The 18,806-nt window shown below is 56.8% G+C and overlaps 1 protein-coding gene across 2 annotated transcripts; it reads left to right on the forward strand.

The window, feature by feature from the left end:
- The first annotated feature begins 2,013 nt into the window (after nt 1–2,013).
- Nucleotides 2,014–18,395, forward strand: NLGN3 (neuroligin 3). Of its 2 annotated transcripts, XM_006908531.3 has the most exons (7): nt 2,014–2,519; nt 3,097–3,156; nt 6,736–6,795; nt 8,345–8,494; nt 14,187–14,372; nt 15,861–16,650; nt 17,242–18,395. In XM_006908531.3, the coding sequence occupies exons 1-7, from the start codon at nt 2,063–2,065 to the stop codon at nt 18,083–18,085; spliced, it is 2,547 nt and encodes an 848-aa protein (XP_006908593.1). In that variant the 5' UTR covers nt 2,014–2,062; the 3' UTR covers nt 18,086–18,395. The 2 variants fall into 2 exon arrangements, with proteins under 2 accessions (XP_006908593.1, XP_006908596.2); XM_006908534.3 differs by lacking the exons at nt 3,097–3,156; nt 6,736–6,795 and adding an exon at nt 5,093–5,122 and having other exon boundaries at nt 8,318–8,494.
- Nucleotides 18,396–18,806: the final 411 nt, after the last annotated feature.

Here is an 18,806-nt window from a genome sequence, read left to right on the forward strand (position 1 = left end):
ATTCCTGCATGACGCCCCTCGCCCAATGGTGCTCCAGCCTAAGAAGTACCCCCCATGCCACTCTCATCCCCGGCATTGCCGCCTCCCCTTGTCTGCTCCCAAATCGCAAGTTGGACCAGGATGGACATCTTGGCCTTGGGGAGTCACAGTGGGTCTTAGGGTACAGAGGGCGTTTGGGGGTCGGTTGATTTGTCTAGCTGTTCACAGGGGAGGGGCCGCAGGAAATTGATTCAAAGGGGACCAGCATTTGGCGCCGAAGGGGTACTGGAGAGGGAGGCATCCCAAAAGGGTTAATGGAATTTGTGGGGAGGGGCGGCAGCCCATGGAGACGGTGAATGGGGGGATTGTGTGAACTCAGCTGCGGACTATCCCCCCCATACACACACACACACCCACTCCCTCCTGCCCCACCTCCCTACTCCTACCCCTTCCTTCCCCTGCCCCTCCTCCCCCCACCGGGTGCATTCTGGGCAGTGTCTGGCATCTGACCCCCTAACACTTTGCTCCCCATTTCCTCCGAGCCCCCACCCCTTTAGTCGCTTTGGCTGCCCTCCCTCCTCCACCTTTTTCTGCACTGGCTGGCTCTCTCTCTCTCTCTCTCTCCCTCTCTGTCTCTCCCTCTCTCTCTCTCCCTCTCTCCCTCTCTCTCTCCCTCTCTCTCTCTCTCACACACACACACACACACATTCTCATTCCCCTCTCGTGGTGGCCGATTGCCGGGCGTTCCCAATCTCCCTCCCCCACCCCTTCAGGCAATTCTTAAAGGAACAGGCCTGCAATCTTGGAAGGCGGGAGAAATGAGGGAAAACTGAATTGTGTGTGTGTGTGCGTCTCCATGCAGGAGTGTCTGTGTGTGCCTCTGGGTGTGTGTTGACTGTGTAACCGGGTGTCAGAAGGCCTGTGTGTCTCGATTGTGTTGCTATTCCTGTTTCTGTCCCCACCTACGTGTCACCATTATGCTTCATGTGTCTCTGGATATTTCCCTATGCGCTGTGTGATTAGATTTTAGTAAGTCTCTGTGTGTCTCTCTGAATGTGTCTCTGTGAGTCTCCGGCTCTGTGATGCTGTCTCAGAACGTGGGACTGTATGAGGGGATCCGTGTGGGTCTGGAACGTATGGCTTCGAGCGAATCTCACAGTGCCTGTGATCTTGGCTTGGTCTCTCGCTCTCTCTTTGAGCCTTTCTGAGTTGATTTCCATGAGTCTCCAAGTGTGTGTCCCCTGCAGTCCGGTATGGATTTCACACTGGCTGGGCATCGACAATGCCTAGGGTGCTAGGCACACGGGTTCCCGCCTGGGTTCTGGCACTCCGTGGAGCCAGAGCGACCCCACGGAAAGGACCGGTGCTTAAGGACTTGGGAGCAGTTAGGGCCGAGGAGAAATCTACAAGAGGGCACGGGAGGGGCTGGGCGCTCTGGCCAGTGGCCCCGCCTAAGGGCGAGGGGACCTTTCCGTGGAACCCTTGGCCTATCTGCTGCTTTCCCTTCTTAGGCGTTAGAGTCCCCGTGCGAGGCTCACGACCCTACTGTCCCCCGATGTGGAGGTCCCCGTGTGGGGCTCCCGTCTCGGTGGCTAGAGAGCTCAGTGTTCATGCAGCCTGCCCGGCGGCCCGAGCTCTGTCTCCAGTCCCCCCGCCCCCGCCGACACAGGCCACCTTGGTTCCAGCTGGTCCCCATGAGCTCCACTGGCTGAGGAGTTGAAGTTGGGGCCTGGGGACTGGCAGGACCAACCACTGTCACTCTGTCATTCCCCCTGGCTTTTCCAGAATGGTTCTGGCTGGAAGAGGATAGCCCCGGCCCCGCAGGGCCCCCCCCCAGAGCCCTCTGTAGCCCCGCCGACGATCTTGGGTGACAAGTCCTTCCCTCTTTCCACAGGCCTGTCTGGCCCTGAGGGAGTCCCCCCTTCTGAAGCCGTGGAGCTTGGACGACCCGCTCTGTCCGTGGCTGGGCACCTGTAGGTGTCCCTCGAGAGCTCAGTGTTGAGGTTCCAGTCTGTGTGGCTATGAAGGGGCTGATGCTGTGAGCCTGGAGTCTGCTTTCCCTGCCAGTACCCCTGCCCGGAACATGTGGCCGCGGCTCGGCCTGCCCTCGCTGTCCCTGAGCCCCAAGCTCCCAGTTGGCCGGAGCGTGTGCCTCACCCTGGGGTTCCTCGGCTTGGTGCTGGGAGCCAGTACTCAGGCCCCAGCACCCACAGTCAACACTCACTTTGGGAAGCTGAGGGGTGCGCGGGTACCGCTGCCTAGCGAGATCCTGGGGCCTGTGGACCAGTACTTGGGGGTGCCCTACGCGGCTCCTCCGATCGGCGAGAAACGGTTCCTGCCCCCTGAACCGCCCCCATCCTGGTCGGGCATCCGGAACGCCACGCACTTCCCCCCAGTGTGCCCCCAGAACATTCACACAGCTGTGCCTGAAGTCATGCTGCCTGTCTGGTTCACTGCCAACTTGGACATCGTCGCCACGTACATCCAGGAGCCCAATGAGGACTGCCTCTACCTGAACGTCTATGTGCCCACGGAGGATGGTGAGTGCCGCGGCCCCGCCGTGTCCGTGGCTTGCATGTGGCTGTGTGGCCCGCAGCATGCCTCTGTCTGTGAAAATGCTTCCAACCATCACTCTGCTTGGCCTCCCCCTTCCTCCTCCCTGTTCTTCCCTCTCCCGGCATTGTCTCAGCTCCCATGTGTGAGTGACATTGTCAGCAGGAGGGGCCTGGCCAGGCCTGAGAGCTTTGACAAGTCTAGGGCCAGAGCGCTGGATGGGGGTTTCCTGGGGGACTATGCGCCACCGCCGGCAGCCGCCCGCGGGAGGATCCTGGCTCCATCAGGCCCCCCGTTGCCACCCCACCTGCTTTGAAAGGTGGTAGTCGTGTGTAGCCAAGGGAGCCGGGGCTGTGGGGGGCGGGGGGCAAGCCTCTTTCACTAGCTGGCGCCTCCTCCCTCGGGGGGTCACAGTAAGGTAAGTGACAGAAACCAGGAGATGGTGGGACAGGCTCTCTGCCATGTGCCACCTGCAGAGCAGCTCTTGGTGCCTGGGTGGGTTGGGGGTGCATGCCCCTGGGCAGAGGCCTCCTGTTATTTTTTAGTTTTTTATTCATTTTACAGTAAAGCGGATTTCCAAGGAATGCGCCCGAAAGCCCAACAAGAAAATTTGTAGGAAAGGAGGTAGGTAGCGAGCCGGCGGGGAGGGACAGAGAGAGAGAGGGAGGGCTGCCTGCCCGCCTGCCCTTGCCCCCGAGGACCCAGCCTTCCTTCAAGTAGCCAGGCCCAGGGCCCTGGCTGCCTTTTCACGGGGGAGTTCGTGGCCTAAGGCAGGTTCAGGGCAGAGGCGGCGACTCCGCTCCCTCCAGGCTTCCCAGCCCCAAATTCCACCCATAAGCTTCTGCCAGTGGCGGAGCCGGTTCTCACCAGGCGCCTCAGGAGAACTCTAGGCAGCCAAGATGGAGCCAGAGGCGCTGCCCTTTTCCCGCTTGAAAGTTCTAGACTCACCTCTCCAGTGCTGCAGCTGAGACCAAACTTGTAACACAGGCCCAGTCATCCCGCTGCTGCCCCCAGCTCTGGCCAGAGCGTAGCTGAGTGAGCCGGGCTTGGCCCCTGGCTGACCTTGGGGGGGGGGTCTCCAGAAACTCTGGGCTCCAAAGGAGCCACGAGACCCTGCATTTGAAATGGACCCTCCTGGGGAGAGAAATTTGTCCCACCCGCATAATAATTCTCCCTGTGCAAATAGCACTTTACGATTTCTGTGAAGTGCTTTCATAATTACCTCATAAAATCCTCCCCACGTCTCTGGAAGCTTCTAAGGTGGCATCGGCATCCCAATTTTACAGATGAGGAAACAGGCCCAGGGGAGTGACTTGCTGCTGCTCGAGGCCCTGTCGCTGGTCTGTGGCGCAGCCCGGACCGAAAGCTGGGTCTCTTGACCCTCGGGGCACTGTTCTTTCCACTGTAGCATGCGGGGCGACTCCCGTCTGCAAAACATGGCGACGGTGGGTTGAGCCGGGCCTAAGAGACAGGTGGACGATGACAGCCTGGTCCGCACATCCCTTTGGCAAGTTTGCAGTTTGTTTTCCTTTGAAATCCTAGAGCAGGATCCCCCCAAGCGGAGTAGTCAGGACTCCGGGCTCTCGGGAGTGAGGCCTGCTGTCCTGGGGAGGCCCGGGTCCGGGTCTGTTTGGCTCTGCTGCGAACTCAAAGTGAGGCCTTAGGCCTTAGAACCTCTCTTTCCGCATCTGAAGGTGGGAGGGGCCGGTCTGTCCTTAACATTCCGTTAGCCCGATCAATGACTTCATAAGAGGGTCTGTTAAACTTGCTCCTCCGAGTTCCGTACTTGGGTTGCCGGGAGAGGAGACGGCCTTAACCTTGACCATTACCTAGGATGGGTCATCTCCGCAGGACACCAGTAAGAGCCTAGGGCAGTCCCGCCGAGTGCCCGGAGTTTGGCGAGCGAGCTAGCTGACCGTTAGTTCCGTTCACATACAAATATTTACCGATCGTGACCGCTGGCTATGGGCAAGGCCGAGAGCTAGGTGCCGTTGGGCGTGAATGAGGCAGAAAGATTTAGAAATAACTGAAGGCCTGATGACCACTCTGAAGAAGCACCTAACCTGGCATTTAGCGTCATCCGCGTTCACGGGCCAGGCGGGGAGGTAGGTTTCAGTGTGCAGAGGTCATTCCGGTGTTCGAATGAGTTCCCTACCCGGGGCCCACTGGCCATTTGGGCCTGAGTTACAAGCCCTGCGTCTTGGACGAAGTTCATCCCCAGAGGCCATTAGGGTTGTGTGCACAGGGTGGGCAGGGCGGGCCTGACTGAGATCTTGAGGCAGCACAGTGTCCGGATGGGTGACAGTGGTCCAGATGGCGTGAGTGACAGGCACAGCAGCAAGGAGTTGCTCAGCAAGTGTGAAAGAGCTGGGACAATGCAGAAATCCGGGCCCCTCGAGGTGGGGGCGGGGGGCAAAAGGGACACTTTTCTAAGTCAAGGCGCATGGGGAAGACCCGCTCCATCCCCCGCCCCCCAGCCCCATCGCCTTGGAGGGAGTTCATGTTCAGGGATGAGGGATTCCTTTCCATCTAGGGGGCTGTCCGTCGTGTGGATGATGAGGCCCCGTGTCCCTCAGGGTCTCTGAGGGCAGTGCTGGCAGGTGCTAAGATGGCCGACGCCACTGGAAGCTCGGGAAGCTGGAGGCGGCTTCTGCCCCTTGGGCTGGGCTCTTGCCCTAGTTGAAAAGCCATTTTGTAATATGAGGGCGGTTCCTGTTTTGATTAATAGCTGTAAGGGAATTCAGTCACTGGAGCCCGGAGCGGCTGAGAAGGAGGGCTATTTGCTGCCTCCAGGCTGAGAGTATCTGGCCTTCTAGACTGCAGGGTAAGCCCTGGGGTGTCGACAGAGTGACATCTGGTTCCCCAGGCTGCGGGTCCCCATTCTCCACGGCCATGCTCATGTCCTGAGAACAGGAAGAAGAATTGGTGCCAGGTTACAGCCAGGTCCTAAACGTCTCTCCTCTCCTGTCCTGCCCTCCCCGCCCCTCCCCCATATGCGCCACCTCTTCGCTCACTTCCTGTCGTCGTCCTTCCCCCCATCCCAGAACGGTGCAGTGGAAAGACCATGGCCTTTGCGGTCAAGCAGACCTGGGGTTGAATCTCCCCTCTAGAACTTTCTAGCTGTGTGATCTTGAGCAAGTCACTTTACCTCTTTGAACCTCAGTTTCCCCATCAGTGAAACAGGAATAAAGATAGTACCTACGTCACTGGGGTGTGAGGCTTGAACCATATGGCGGAAGTAGAGTGTCTGGCACATGGTGCATATTCAGTACATACTATGTGGTATATGAGCTATTAGTATTATCTCTCTCTCTCTCTCTCTCTCTCTCTCTCTCTCTCTCTCTCCTTTCTCCTTTTCCCCTTCCTGCTTTCCCTCTCTCCCTCTCTCATGGCGGAAGTAGAGTGTCTGGCACATGGTGCATATTCAGTACATACTATGTGGTATATGAGCTATTAGTATTATCTCTCTCTCTCTCTCTCTCTCTCTCTCTCTCTCTCTCTCTCCTTTCTCCTTTTCCCCTTCCTGCTTTCCCTCCCTCCCTCTGGCTCTCTCTAGATCTCAGAACAATGCTTGCTGCTCTCAGGCCTGGTTTCTGTGGGCAGGAACCCCATTTGCCATTAACCAGGACAGGGGGCCCCGACGAGGGAGACCAGAATGACAGCTTCATCTCCCATTTTCTCCTGTGGGAATCAGGGTCAGCTGAGGCCCAGCTCGAGCCTGTCCACTGGGCGCGCGGGCTCAGGGCTTGGGTCCCCGTACCTAGCTCGGCCCTCAAAGCTCATACCCGTATGCGCACTTGCGGGCAATGCTGCCTCCCACCCTCGGTGCCTGCCCCTGTCCCCAGCTCAGCCCACCTGTGTGCGCGCACAGCCCCTTCCGTACTGGCGGAAGTAGCCCTTCCCCTGAGTGGGGCTCTGGCTCTGTGCCCTGGCCCACCTGCTGCTCTCTCCTTTCTAACTGGTCGACATGGGCTGTTGGGGACAGGGAGGCCGGCACAGCAGGGGCCTGCGACAGCATCATCCTGACGAAGGTCTGGGCCTCAGCCCACCCATTCCCTCAGTTCTTGCCATCCCTCCTGCCTGTCCTGGGCCCAGGCCCAGAGCCGGCTTGCTGGGCCACACTGCAGTCATGCTGTTTTTGAATTCTCTCTCTGTTTTGTTCTCTGTTCTGTGCTGTTGTGTCTCCCCGTGTCTGGTCCCCAGGATCCGGCGCTAAGAAACAGGGCGAGGACTTAGCGGATAATGACGGGGATGAAGATGAAGGTATTTGGGGGCTGCAGGGCGCGGCAGCTGGTGCATGGCACAGAGCCCCTCCCCCTCTCGATGGGGTGAAGCCCCGTCTGTCTGTCTGTCCGTCCGTTGGTGTGTTTCTGTTCCTATACAAGGCCGTCGGGCCGTTCCAGGGTGATGGACACGGCCGGCGGGAGCAGGAGACCACAAACAGAGCCCCGGGGGGGAGGCCGTCCTCCTCGCCCCGGTCCCCGCCCCCGCTCTCAGTCGTCCAGTAGCACCTGGCCCTCGGAGCGGCAGGGCGAGTGCAGACGAAGCAGGGCTGAGGGAGGGCCAGGAGACGCCTGTGTTTTATTGAGGAGACAGCTGTGTTTCGTGGGGAGCCTGGCTCCTGGGAGATGGGGCCCAGCAGGATGTCGAAGTGAACAGTGACGCAGAGAGGAGCCAAGTGGCTGGAGAACAGTGTCACCTAGACTTCTCCCAGAGGGAGACAGACGGCCTCGGGGTCAGGGGCCGCAGGAGCTTCAGGACAGGGCCAGAAGGGCTTTGAGGCCGGGACTCCACAGTCGGCAGGCTTTTGGGTGATGGCCGAAGCCATCTTCCTTTCTCCTTGGGCAAACGAGTTGTGTTTGCTGAGCAGCACAGAGCATTCCCTTCGACCTCTACGCCCCGGCCCTGCCCCTGCGCCCCTGGAGGGGCCGGACAGCTCAGGGGACCCACTGGGGGCTGGTAGGACTGTGCCGGTGTGGCCGAGTGTCGAGAGGCGTCAGGTAGAGGTGGCCAGGCCGCGAGCCTCCTCCTGACCGCTGCTCGGGCTGGGGAGCAGCCACTTTAAGGCCCCTCCTGGACTGGCCTCTGGAAGGCTCCATCTTCATCTTAATGCTGACTGGGGGCGGGCTCTGTCATTCTTAGCTCCGACCCTTTCCTCTTCCACATCCCCGGTGGCTCCAGTTAAGTCTGCCTGACGCCCGGGGAGAACGGAGGAAATGAGCACATGGGTGAGACACCATGTCACTCAGGCCCCCTCACCCCATCGCTGCCATTCGCCCCTCCCCCCACACTCTTCCTCGTTCTCTCCCTGTGCTGCTTCTATGCCCGCCCTCTTGTCTCTGTCCGCACTGGGGGGGCAGCTGCTGCCAATGACCGTATTTCTGTGTAACTGGTCTAGTCTTGGGCGTTCCAGGGCTTCCGGCCCCTCTCTCTAAAGCCACATCAGGTCCCAGGACCCCCGGGTGCCCGGGGCAGGGACTCACTTGATCCAGCTGAGGGACCAGCCCTTTATCTTCCTCCTGCCCCTGTCCCCAGGGCACAGGCACAGGCCTACCTGGGCCTCGCCGTTCCGGGCGCGCCTGGCTGCCGGGAGGTCCTTGAAACCGGCGTCTTTAAAGACGTCGCGGAAGCGCAACTGTCTGACTGATGCTCGAGCTCCAGGCTGAGCAGCCCCACGAGTCCTGCCCTCAGAGATGGCCATGGTGTCCTGGCACCTGGGATAGCTTTGCCGCCCGCACCCCCCCCAGGGCCGGCGGGGGTGGGGGAGGAAGGGCATCCTACCTAGCCTGTGTCTCACCCCTTTTCCTTACAGACATCCGGGACAGTGGCGCTAAGCCCGTCATGGTCTACATCCATGGAGGCTCTTACATGGAGGGCACAGGCAACATGATTGATGGCAGCGTTCTCGCCAGTTATGGCAACGTCATCGTCATCACCCTCAACTATCGGGTTGGGGTGCTAGGTACGGTTCCCTGCTAGGCACCTAGAAGGGACTCTGGTTCTCAAAGAGGGAGGACAGAATGCTGGGGACTTAGGGACAGGCGGCCTTGGTTCTGTGGCTGGTGCGAACGACCGTGCTCACGTGTCGTTACGCCATGGCCCCTACCCAAGTGAGGACAGGTCCCTCTGTCCCCGGGTCCTTTCCCGGGATGTTTAGGTGCCACTGGAAATTCAATTTCAACTTCACATCTTCTCTTAGGCCTCTGCTTCCACACTTTTGCTTGGCTGAGTCTTGCGGGGCCTATTAATTTTCTAGTGTCCTGTCATCATCTCTACCCGCCCACAGCGCGCATCCCTAAACAGCCCGCGCGGACACACGCAGGTATTCCCTCTAGCCAATCGCATGTCCCACATCTCCCCCCGCCCCGTGCATACGGTGACCTCTCACCCCGCCCACAGGTACACACCCCCCCACGCACATGCGTACCCCGCATCCGCCTCTATGGACCCTCTCACATCTCCACGCGTTCCCTCAGCACTCCATATCCACTCTGCAGTACAGTGTCCCCCACATATCCACAGGCCCCTACACCTCTGTGCACCCCAAATCTACAGATTTCCCTCACCTGCCACACACACACGTTCCCATATATCTACATCCACATCTACACCTGTACACGGGGCCCCTAATCATACTCACCCCTTCCTCTACCCCATATTAATGCTCTACGCAAAGACCCGTGCCCTGCACGTCCACGTGCACGCGCACAAACCCCACATGTACGTCCCCGAAGTGCACATAAATGTTGCTTCCACCCCACTTCCGCATACGTACATGTGTCCGTCACCTTCCAAACAGAAGCACAAGCCCACATTTCCTCTTCCTATCCGTATACACTCGTACCTGCACGTGCACACCTCCCCACCTTACACGTTCAGAAATAGCACACACCCGCCTCATACTCCAGCTTCTGCATCCACATACACATCCCCACATATACACACAGCCATAGACCTCTGCACAAACCACACGCACACATACACACGCGCATATCCCCACTCTAGTATACACGCATTCATATACCCACCCGGCCATCCGTGCACGTACACCTCTACTCACCCCCACACGCGAGCACACCCCACGCTTACATACCGCACGCGCACACACATACACGCTTCTACTCTTTCCACGCGCACCTCCCCATACGCTCCCGCCGCGTTGTACACACACTCTCACGCATATACGCTGCTTTCCAAACAGCTTCTCTTACACACCCGCATGCCCGTCCCCGTGCACACTCTGCTGTCCTCATGCTTGTTTCGGTGATTTAGGCGCCCGCTCTCCCCTGTACCTTCCTTGGTGATTATTAATGCCTCTCTGCGGCCACAGAGGTAAACAAGCGCCTCAGAGAGGGTGACTAAGCACACAGGGCCTCGCATCCTTGCAGATGCTCACCCAGGCCTCAGAGGGCACGTTCAGCCCCATATCCCTGCAGTGGCATGAAGAAGCCACTTCTTGCCTGGAGGGTTGTGTCCTCTGAGTTCCAGTGGAGGTCAAGGCTGTCTGTCAGGTCCCTGGGCCTGAGTGCTGAAGCAGCAATCGAGCATGGCTTCCTCCATGGCCAGGTGGCTGGCCGGACTTTATTTGGATTTGCTTTCGAATATATCGCTTTGCCAGTTCTAATCCCAGAGGCCATGGTGCTGCATTTCATTTATGGGTGTGGTGATGTCGCAGAAAGGCAACCTCCTCTTGACTTACCTTTAGCGCTGTATGGGATAGGAAGACGCTTTTGGGCAGATCCAGACTGGAGGAGTGACAGTCCCTGAAAAGAGCGGAGCCTGTGTCCCCTTCAGTAACATCTGGACACCGGGTATGAAGCACGCAGGGCACCTCCCGGGTCTCTCAAGAGTCTGCTGGGCTTTGAGTTTCACGGTTCCACTGCTCCTCCTCTGTCACGTCAAGGTTCTTGTAAGCTGTTCTGTCCTGTTGAGAAAGGTGATCTGAGTCTTTGACAGCAGACAATGGTACCACGAAGGTGGCCGTAAACCCACACGCTAGGGCTTCACGGTTCCGGAGAGCGATGAATATACATCCACATAATCACATACAGCTATCCAGTCACACGTACGCGGTTCTCGAAGGCCAAAAGTAATTTTGCTACTAGATTTTCTTAGTGAGAGTCATAGACAACATTCGACTCGGCTGCTTTTAAAACTTCTAAACACAAAGGTTCGGAAACAAATATACCTTCTAGCAGGCGTATTGCAAAACACAGAGAACGCTAAGAATATGCTTCGGTTCCGTACTATTGAACGGGCTAGAGATGAAGGAAAAGAGAGAGGGGAGAAGTGAGAAAAGAGAGGAGAAAATAAGGAAGAGAAGAACGAGATGGGGGTGAGCAAAGAGGCGAAGAGCGACACCGACAAAGGAGGTGGAAGGAGACAGGCGAGACTCACAGGATCTGAGGTGACCTTCGGCTGCTCGAATCCTTGTGCTTCTATATGTGATGTTCTTAACCTTGGGGGAGTCTTGGGCCCCTTTGAGATTCTGAGGAAGGCTGTGGGCTCTCCCCAGAAACACACATGCACACACTCTTAGAAATGATTTCATGGATCCCACCGAAGCTCATCTATGAAACTCATATCAAGAACCGCCCACTCTGCAACCCCCTCTCATTCGGATGACGGGAACAACACATCTGGGGACAGAAATATGATTCTTTGGCCTTAAGCAGTTCATGATCACAGTATCGCCCAAACCTCAGAAGGAGTCATACGCTGAGATCGGGTCGGAAGATCTCTACTGGCTCCTGTGTGCTCTTCAGTGCCTGCTGCGGAGCACAGATGTAATCAATAAGCCACTGATTGGCTTCTGGGTACATACAAGGTGTTTCTGTCTCTCGGAGCCAGATGTAGAACATGGGCTTGTCCCTGACACTTGGAGATCTTCCTCAGTGGAGCTGAGGCTTTGTGGTTTCGTTTCCCAAAGCATCCCGCAAACAGTGGACAGCTTTGGACCTCATTTACAGTCAGTTCCTACTTCGCATTATCAAGAGGTTCTGTGACTTTAAGCGAAATGACGTATAATGAAACATCTTATCGAAGGCCGATTGCTATAAACAAGAATTAAGTTCCTATGGCATCTCATCAATGTTAAAACGAAAGGACACTGAAGGAAATGAGCTTATTCAAGGACCCTCCCTCCCTTCAGCTTCTCTGGAGCACTGAGGCCAGACAGTTCACTCTCAGGTGCTGCTTTAGACATCTTGGGTGACTCATGTACTTGGTGAACGTCACAGGCTAGTCCATGGACCCCATCCAAGGCAAAGGGGTAGCATAGCTATTATTCAAGAATCCCCCACTGGGCTTGAGACCAGCAGGATATAGGATGTGTTTATCCCGGGAGCTGAAAAAATAGGGCCTCGCCAAGTTTTATTCTGGGTTCTAGAATTTAATCCTATATTCTTGCTCAGGTACCCTTCAGGCAAACTGAAAACCAGGCAAACGCCAAGCCTCGAGTGACAGAGACCTCTGGTTTTGATACGATGTGCCAGATTCCCCCATCTTCTGTTGACAAGGAACTTCCCATGTACTGCAGCATAAACTTGGGCCCAGGGAGACTGACTCAGATGTATTCTGACAGTTTATGGAGTTTGGTCTTTCAACCCTCATTCTCACGTGTTTAGCGTGGAAGGCTGAGTTACAGGGGAGCGAGCAGCGAGAGACTGCTCTCCCAGACTGCCAGGTTTTGTGTACTGGTGGTGGGTCACGTTTGCTGTATCATCTGCCTGAGCCTGTTGGATATAGTGCTTCAGAGAACTCTCGTAGTACGGACGGTTGACATGGTATCACTCACATGCTTCAGGGCCTCTTACCCTGAGGGAGCCCAGAGCGACAGTGGAACCGTCCACACAGCCCTTTCAGGCCTTGCTTGGTTCCTAACGCAGGAAACCAGTACGCGTTGGAGAAATCTCCTTGCTGATTGGGACAGAGTATTCGACACATTTCACTGAATGATACCTTCCCTGGCAAAGGCTAAGGCTGACTCCGCTCTTGCCTACATGAGGGAAAAGGGAAAAAAGAGGATTTGGGGGAAGGGGGTACAGGTGGGCGAAGAGAAGCACATAGCGATTTCTGTCAGAGGGTCTCGAGGCTTGCACAGCTGGACGGGATCTCCGTCAGGAGCGGCTTCGGTTCGTGAATGGGCCAGGGACGGGGGAAGCCAGTCCCCGTGTTAGAGGAAAAAGGCTCTTCCATTCGTCCTCATCCAGGCTTTCTCGAATCCCCTCTCATTTCCTCACCGAGAACCTGGGGCTAAAGAGGCCTCGTGACTAGGTCCTGAGAGAAATAACTAAACACTTTTCATACTTCATCGCACGAAAGGTAAATTAATGACACACTTGAAGAGGGTGAAATGAACTGTCTCGCAGAAGCTAGAAACAGGAGGACTCGAGAAAGGCAGTGATGTGGTCTTGGGCCTGCTCGGGTCTGTTGGAATAGAGCCTGGGAGCCTCCTCGAACATGGCCTCTCACGAAGTTGATGCCAGGTGCTGCGAATGAGCTTTTAACAGGGGGTCCGAAAATACAGAGACAGGGTGGGTTTCCGACGTGTAGGAGCGCCACAACCACCCACCTGTAAAGAAGCCTTGTGAAAGCCTTGGGTGGGAAAAGGTGGAGCCTTCCAAGGAGCCTGAGGATCAGGGAAGAGGGATGAAATGAAGCAGCTGGATCCATCTAAAATGGAAGTAGGGTGGGGGAAATATAGGACATCTCTGTGGGATAGCCAGCAGGTGGGCAGGAAGGTAGTCTCCATGGCAACAAGTCTCCACAGCAGCAAATCCCAGCAGGTGGGTGGGAAGGTAGTCTCCATGGTGACATGGCTCCTCGGCAGCAAATCCCACTGGGTAGGCGGGAAGACCTGTTTCTGTGGTAACGCACCACAGATGAATTCCCCATTTCCCCACCAGATGAAAAAGATGGTCTAACCCAGTGGTTTTCCAACCTTAGCGGGCATCGGAATCACCTGGAGAGCACGCTGGAAACCCGACGGCGGGGCCCCCTCCCCGTTAGGTCTTGACGGAAGGGAAATGCACACCTGCCCTGAGAATGAGGGGCAGGGGCACCCGAAGCCCCGGAAAGAAGTAGAGATGGGCGAACGTGTAGAGGAAGGGACAGCTTAGGGATTGGGGTCCCGTGGGACCTTCGCTTTACTCAGAGAGAGAAGGAAGGAGGGAGAGAAGTAATCGTGTGTTTCGATAGTTCTATCCCCATTTTACAGAAGAGGAGACTTACTATAGAGATTTTAAACAACTTGCCCAAGTCTACACAGCTAGTAAGTGGTAGAGCCGGGACTCGAACCAAGGACCGTTTGAGTCCAGGACCCGTGCTCTTTCCACTCCGTCTTGCCAGGTGCCAGGGTCACGACCCGGATAGAACATCAGGGCAGAAGATGCTGGGTCCCGGCCATTTGAAGTTCCTTCAGGTTAAGTTTCCCTTGGAGTGGTCTGGAGACCCCGCCTTCTAAACTGGAGAGTGCGTGGGAGGCGGGGAGCTGATCCTTCCCGTGTAGGGGCTACTTGCCCGGGTCGAAAGCAGTGCTGCTTTGTGCTAGCCGCATGCTCACCTCCTCCTCCCAGCCCGACTCCGGCCGCCACCATAACCCACATCCCCCACGCCTCCACCTTCACTGTCTTCCTGCCCTTTGTCGGATCCAGGTTTCCTGAGCACTGGAGATCAGGCCGCCAAAGGCAACTATGGGCTCCTTGACCAAATCCAGGCCCTCCGTTGGGTGAGCGAGAATATCGCCTTCTTCGGTGGTGATCCCCGCCGTATCACCGTGTTTGGCTCGGGCATCGGCGCATCCTGTGTCAGCCTCCTCACGTTGTCGCATCACTCTGAGGGTGAGTAGCTCTGGGGGCAAAACATAAACAAGCGAAGCCCCGACCACCCACCACACACCTCAGGCCTTCCAGGGGCACCCACGGGCGTCAGCTCACCTCGTTCTGCCAGCTCAGCGCCCCTTTGGGGAGGGTGATGTTTCTGTAGGGGAAGAAGGAATTCTCGCTTTACTCTCCGAAGGACACGTCTGTACAAGGGAACTGTCCTTGCGGAGCAGATGCATCCCAAGCGAGGGCCACTGAGGTGCCCCTATTAGTGGGCTCCAGACCTCCTTCCTCCGGGCCGGATGACCCCCTAAGGAAAATTAATCCGTAGCCTGAAGGAGAGCCTCTCCCCTTGCTGTGGGCCTCTCTGTCAGTGACTCTTCCAAGGGGGCTGAATAGGCCCCCTTTTGCTCACATGGAATGTTCTCGTCACCTCTGGACTACAGAGCACATTCTGTCTCTGGGAGGGAAAGGTGCCTTCTCTGAAGTGAGGGAATCCATGAGAGAGGACACGGGTTTTTGTTGAAATCGATACCGTGAGTTAGTGATATCGTCCCAAGAGGACTTGCAGTCTGTCTTTGAAGGAGGCCTGTCTCTCTGCGAGAAAAATCACCTTCTCTCACGTACAAATCTCGTCTCTGTCCCTCCAGGGGGGACCCTGGTGAGGGAAGACTAAGGTGGGACCTGTGTCCCTGGAGGCCGGGCTGTTTTATAGGGTTGTTCACTGTCTTCCCGTAATAGATTCAAGGAGAATAATCTTTTGAAAAGAGAGGCTGTCTCTTCAGTCGTCATCTGTATTTTTCTCCCGTATTTCTGCCCATGCAAACTGTCTGTCTCTTAGAGGAATAGAATTGTGTGCCTGAGGAGCACATAACCCATTGGAGATGTTGGGACCAGGGACAGAACGGTCGCCTTTTTCTCCTAGCGGCGGAAAAACCATCCGCTTTTTTACTTTGGGGGACTGACTCCCCTTGGGCCAGGGGAAAATCTGAATCTGAGGCATCGGTAGCTTCAGGAAAAGGAAAGTCTCTGGAGACTTTCAGACCCCAAGGCCTTTGCCCTTGGGAATCCTTCCCCAAACTCCCAGAATGGGAGGCTCTCTCCTGCCTGCATTTCTCATCTCTCATGAAAAAGACCCCTTTGTGGTGGAAGCGCCAGCTCCCTGGTGGTGTGCTGGCACAGAGCTGGGCCCAGCTGGGCAGGAAGAAGAGGGTAAGACAAGGAGAGATAAAGAGAGGGAGCATGAGGGGTTAATTCTTCCCGGCATTTCCTTAACCCCCAAGTTACCAACCATTGCCCCTGGACAAGGAAGCAAGAAGCAGGCAAAGGACCGGTCAGGGAAGGGGCCCTCACTTATCACAGCCGAAAGGGTTGTTCTTCCTTCCCAGCCTGTTCGAGCCATTCAGCAGCCTCATAACAAAGGGACGAGGAGCTGTTTGATTTGTCCCTCAGAGACAGGCCAGGGTGACGCGACCAATCTGACCTGACGCCACCTATCTTCTGTAGGGCTTTTTCAGAGGGCCATCATCCAAAGTGGTTCTGCTCTGTCCAGCTGGGCTGTGAACTATCAACCGGTGAAGTACACCAGCCTGCTGGCGGACAAGGTGGGCTGCAATGTGCTAGACACAGTGGACATGGTGGACTGTCTTCGGCAAAAGAGCGCCAAGGAGCTGGTAGAGCAGGACATCCAGCCGGCCCGCTACCATGTGGCCTTTGGCCCTGTGATCGACGGTGATGTCATTCCCGATGACCCTGAGATTCTCATGGAACAGGGTGAGTTCCTCAACTATGACATCATGCTTGGTGTCAACCAGGGCGAGGGGCTGAAGTTTGTGGAAGGGGTGGTGGACCCTGAGGATGGTGTCTCTGGCACTGACTTTGACTACTCAGTCTCCAACTTTGTGGACAACCTGTATGGATATCCTGAGGGGAAGGATACCCTGCGGGAGACCATCAAATTCATGTACACAGACTGGGCAGACCGTGACAACCCTGAGACCCGCCGGAAAACACTGGTGGCACTCTTCACTGACCACCAGTGGGTGGAGCCCTCGGTGGTGACAGCTGATCTGCATGCCCGCTACGGCTCACCTACCTACTTCTACGCCTTCTACCATCACTGCCAGAGCCTCATGAAGCCCGCTTGGTCAGACGCAGCTCATGGGGACGAAGTACCCTATGTGTTTGGTGTCCCTATGGTGGGCCCCACTGACCTCTTCCCCTGCAACTTCTCCAAGAATGACGTCATGCTCAGTGCTGTCGTCATGACCTACTGGACCAACTTTGCCAAGACCGGGTAAGGAGAAAGTGGGTGTTCTTCTTTGGGACCCGAGCATGCTCTGTGCCCTGCTCCTCTGTCTAAACCTCTTCTGAGGTATTCCCCAAATCTCGCTCAGTAACCCTTGCAGCCCCCGCTTCCTCCTTTCATGCCATTTCGAGTCTTTCGTGTCATTTCTCTCCCTCCAAACTTTTGTCGAGGCCCAGGACTCAGTTAACTTTAGGACTGAGCAGGAGTGGGAGTCGCTGGCCGAATCTGGGATTCAGGGTTAGATGGCCAGAGGCCACGAGAAGTGGGAATAAAATACACCCAGAAAGAGCCTTTAAAGAGCTCGTGGAGAAACTGGGCGCTGCAGAGACTGACGGGTGCTCAGGAGTGTGCGAGAAGAAAAGGCGTCTATAGCGTGATGGCGCAGGATGGGCGTAGGGAAGGATGACGCGGTTCCGTGATGCCGTGGGCAGCAGGACCTCAAGGCTGGGGGAAGGAGTAGGAGCGAAGGGAGGGACCCCGAAAGAGATGGCAACGGCAGGAGCTTTGGACCGGGGAGGAAGCGTAGGGGTGGCTGTCAGAGGTAGAGTGGTGACCGCAGATTTCCATGTGGTATTTCAGGGATCCCAACAAGCCGGTTCCCCAGGACACCAAGTTCATTCACACCAAGGCCAACCGCTTTGAGGAAGTGGCCTGGTCCAAGTACAATCCCCGAGACCAGCTGTACCTTCACATTGGGCTGAAACCGAGGGTTCGTGATCATTACCGGGCCACTAAGGTAGCGTTTTGGAAACACCTGGTGCCCCACCTGTACAACCTGCATGACATGTTCCACTACACGTCCACGACCACCAAAGTGCCGCCCCCGGATACCACCCACAGCTCCCACATCACCCGGAGGCCCAACGGCAAGGCCTGGAGCACCAAGCGGCCCGCCATCTCCCCCGCCTACAGCAACGAGAACGCCCAGGGCTCGTGGAACGGGGACCAGGATGCGGGGCCACTCTTGGTGGAGAACCCTCGTGACTACTCCACCGAGTTAAGTGTCACCATCGCCGTGGGGGCCTCACTCCTGTTCCTTAACGTCCTGGCCTTCGCCGCCCTCTACTACCGGAAGGACAAACGACGACAGGAGCCCCTGCGGCAGCCCAGCCCTCAGAGGGGAGCCGGGGCCCCCGAATTGGGAGCCGCTCCTGAGGAGGAGCTGGCGGCGCTGCAGCTGGGCCCCACTCACCATGAGTGTGAGGCCGGCCCCCCCCATGACACCCTGCGCCTCACTGCGCTGCCCGACTACACGCTGACCCTGCGGCGCTCCCCTGACGACATCCCACTCATGACCCCCAACACCATCACCATGATCCCCAACTCCCTCGTAGGGCTTCAGACGTTGCACCCCTATAACACCTTCGCCGCGGGGTTCAACAGTACCGGGCTGCCACACTCACACTCCACCACCCGGGTATAGCTCCAGCCCGGAGCACAGCCTGTGTCCCGGCTCCCTCCCTCCCAGATCCAGAAACACACCTGCACACACGCACGCACGCACGCACGCACACACACACGGACATATATGTATACGCACGCACCCGCACCCGACAGCAGACCCACTTGCACATAGACAGATGCGGACACACACCCGCATGTACAAAAACACAAATAAGAACGTCAACCTGAAGAAACCCTTCGAATGGAGATGCAAGGGCGCCCTGAGCCTGACCACAGACACTCCTGGGGGCCCGAAAGCACCAGCTGGACACCCCCTTGGTGCTCGCCCTCCACCTCCCTTGAAACAGTGCCACCGACTGACTCCAGAATTGGGATCTTCAAAGAGCAGAGTCGCTCTTTCTGCCCCAGACTTGGTATTTTATCTGGGTCTTGTTTTTGTTGATTTTTTAAAAAAAAACAAAATTGGAACAAAGGCTTCTCCGACCCGTGAGTCCAAAGGCTCCGGAAGGAGGGCCCCACCACACCCGGGTGTCTCTGGATCCGGAACCTCCAGTGCTCACACATTCCAACCAAGGAACGGGACCCCCCAAAAAGAGACAGATGTGAGCAAGACTGGGGGGGGGGTGGAAGGAGGAAGGGGTTACCACTGGATGAGGTTGGAGGGCCGTAGGGGAGAAGTCTCCAGCCGTCTCTGTGTCCCTTCCAGGGCTGCAGAGACCACAGGGTAGATTTTTCTGAAC

This window comes from Pteropus alecto, unplaced genomic scaffold, assembly GCF_000325575.1.
Source record: "Pteropus alecto unplaced genomic scaffold, ASM32557v1 scaffold312, whole genome shotgun sequence".
Lineage (NCBI taxonomy): Eukaryota > Metazoa > Chordata > Mammalia > Chiroptera > Pteropodidae > Pteropus > Pteropus alecto.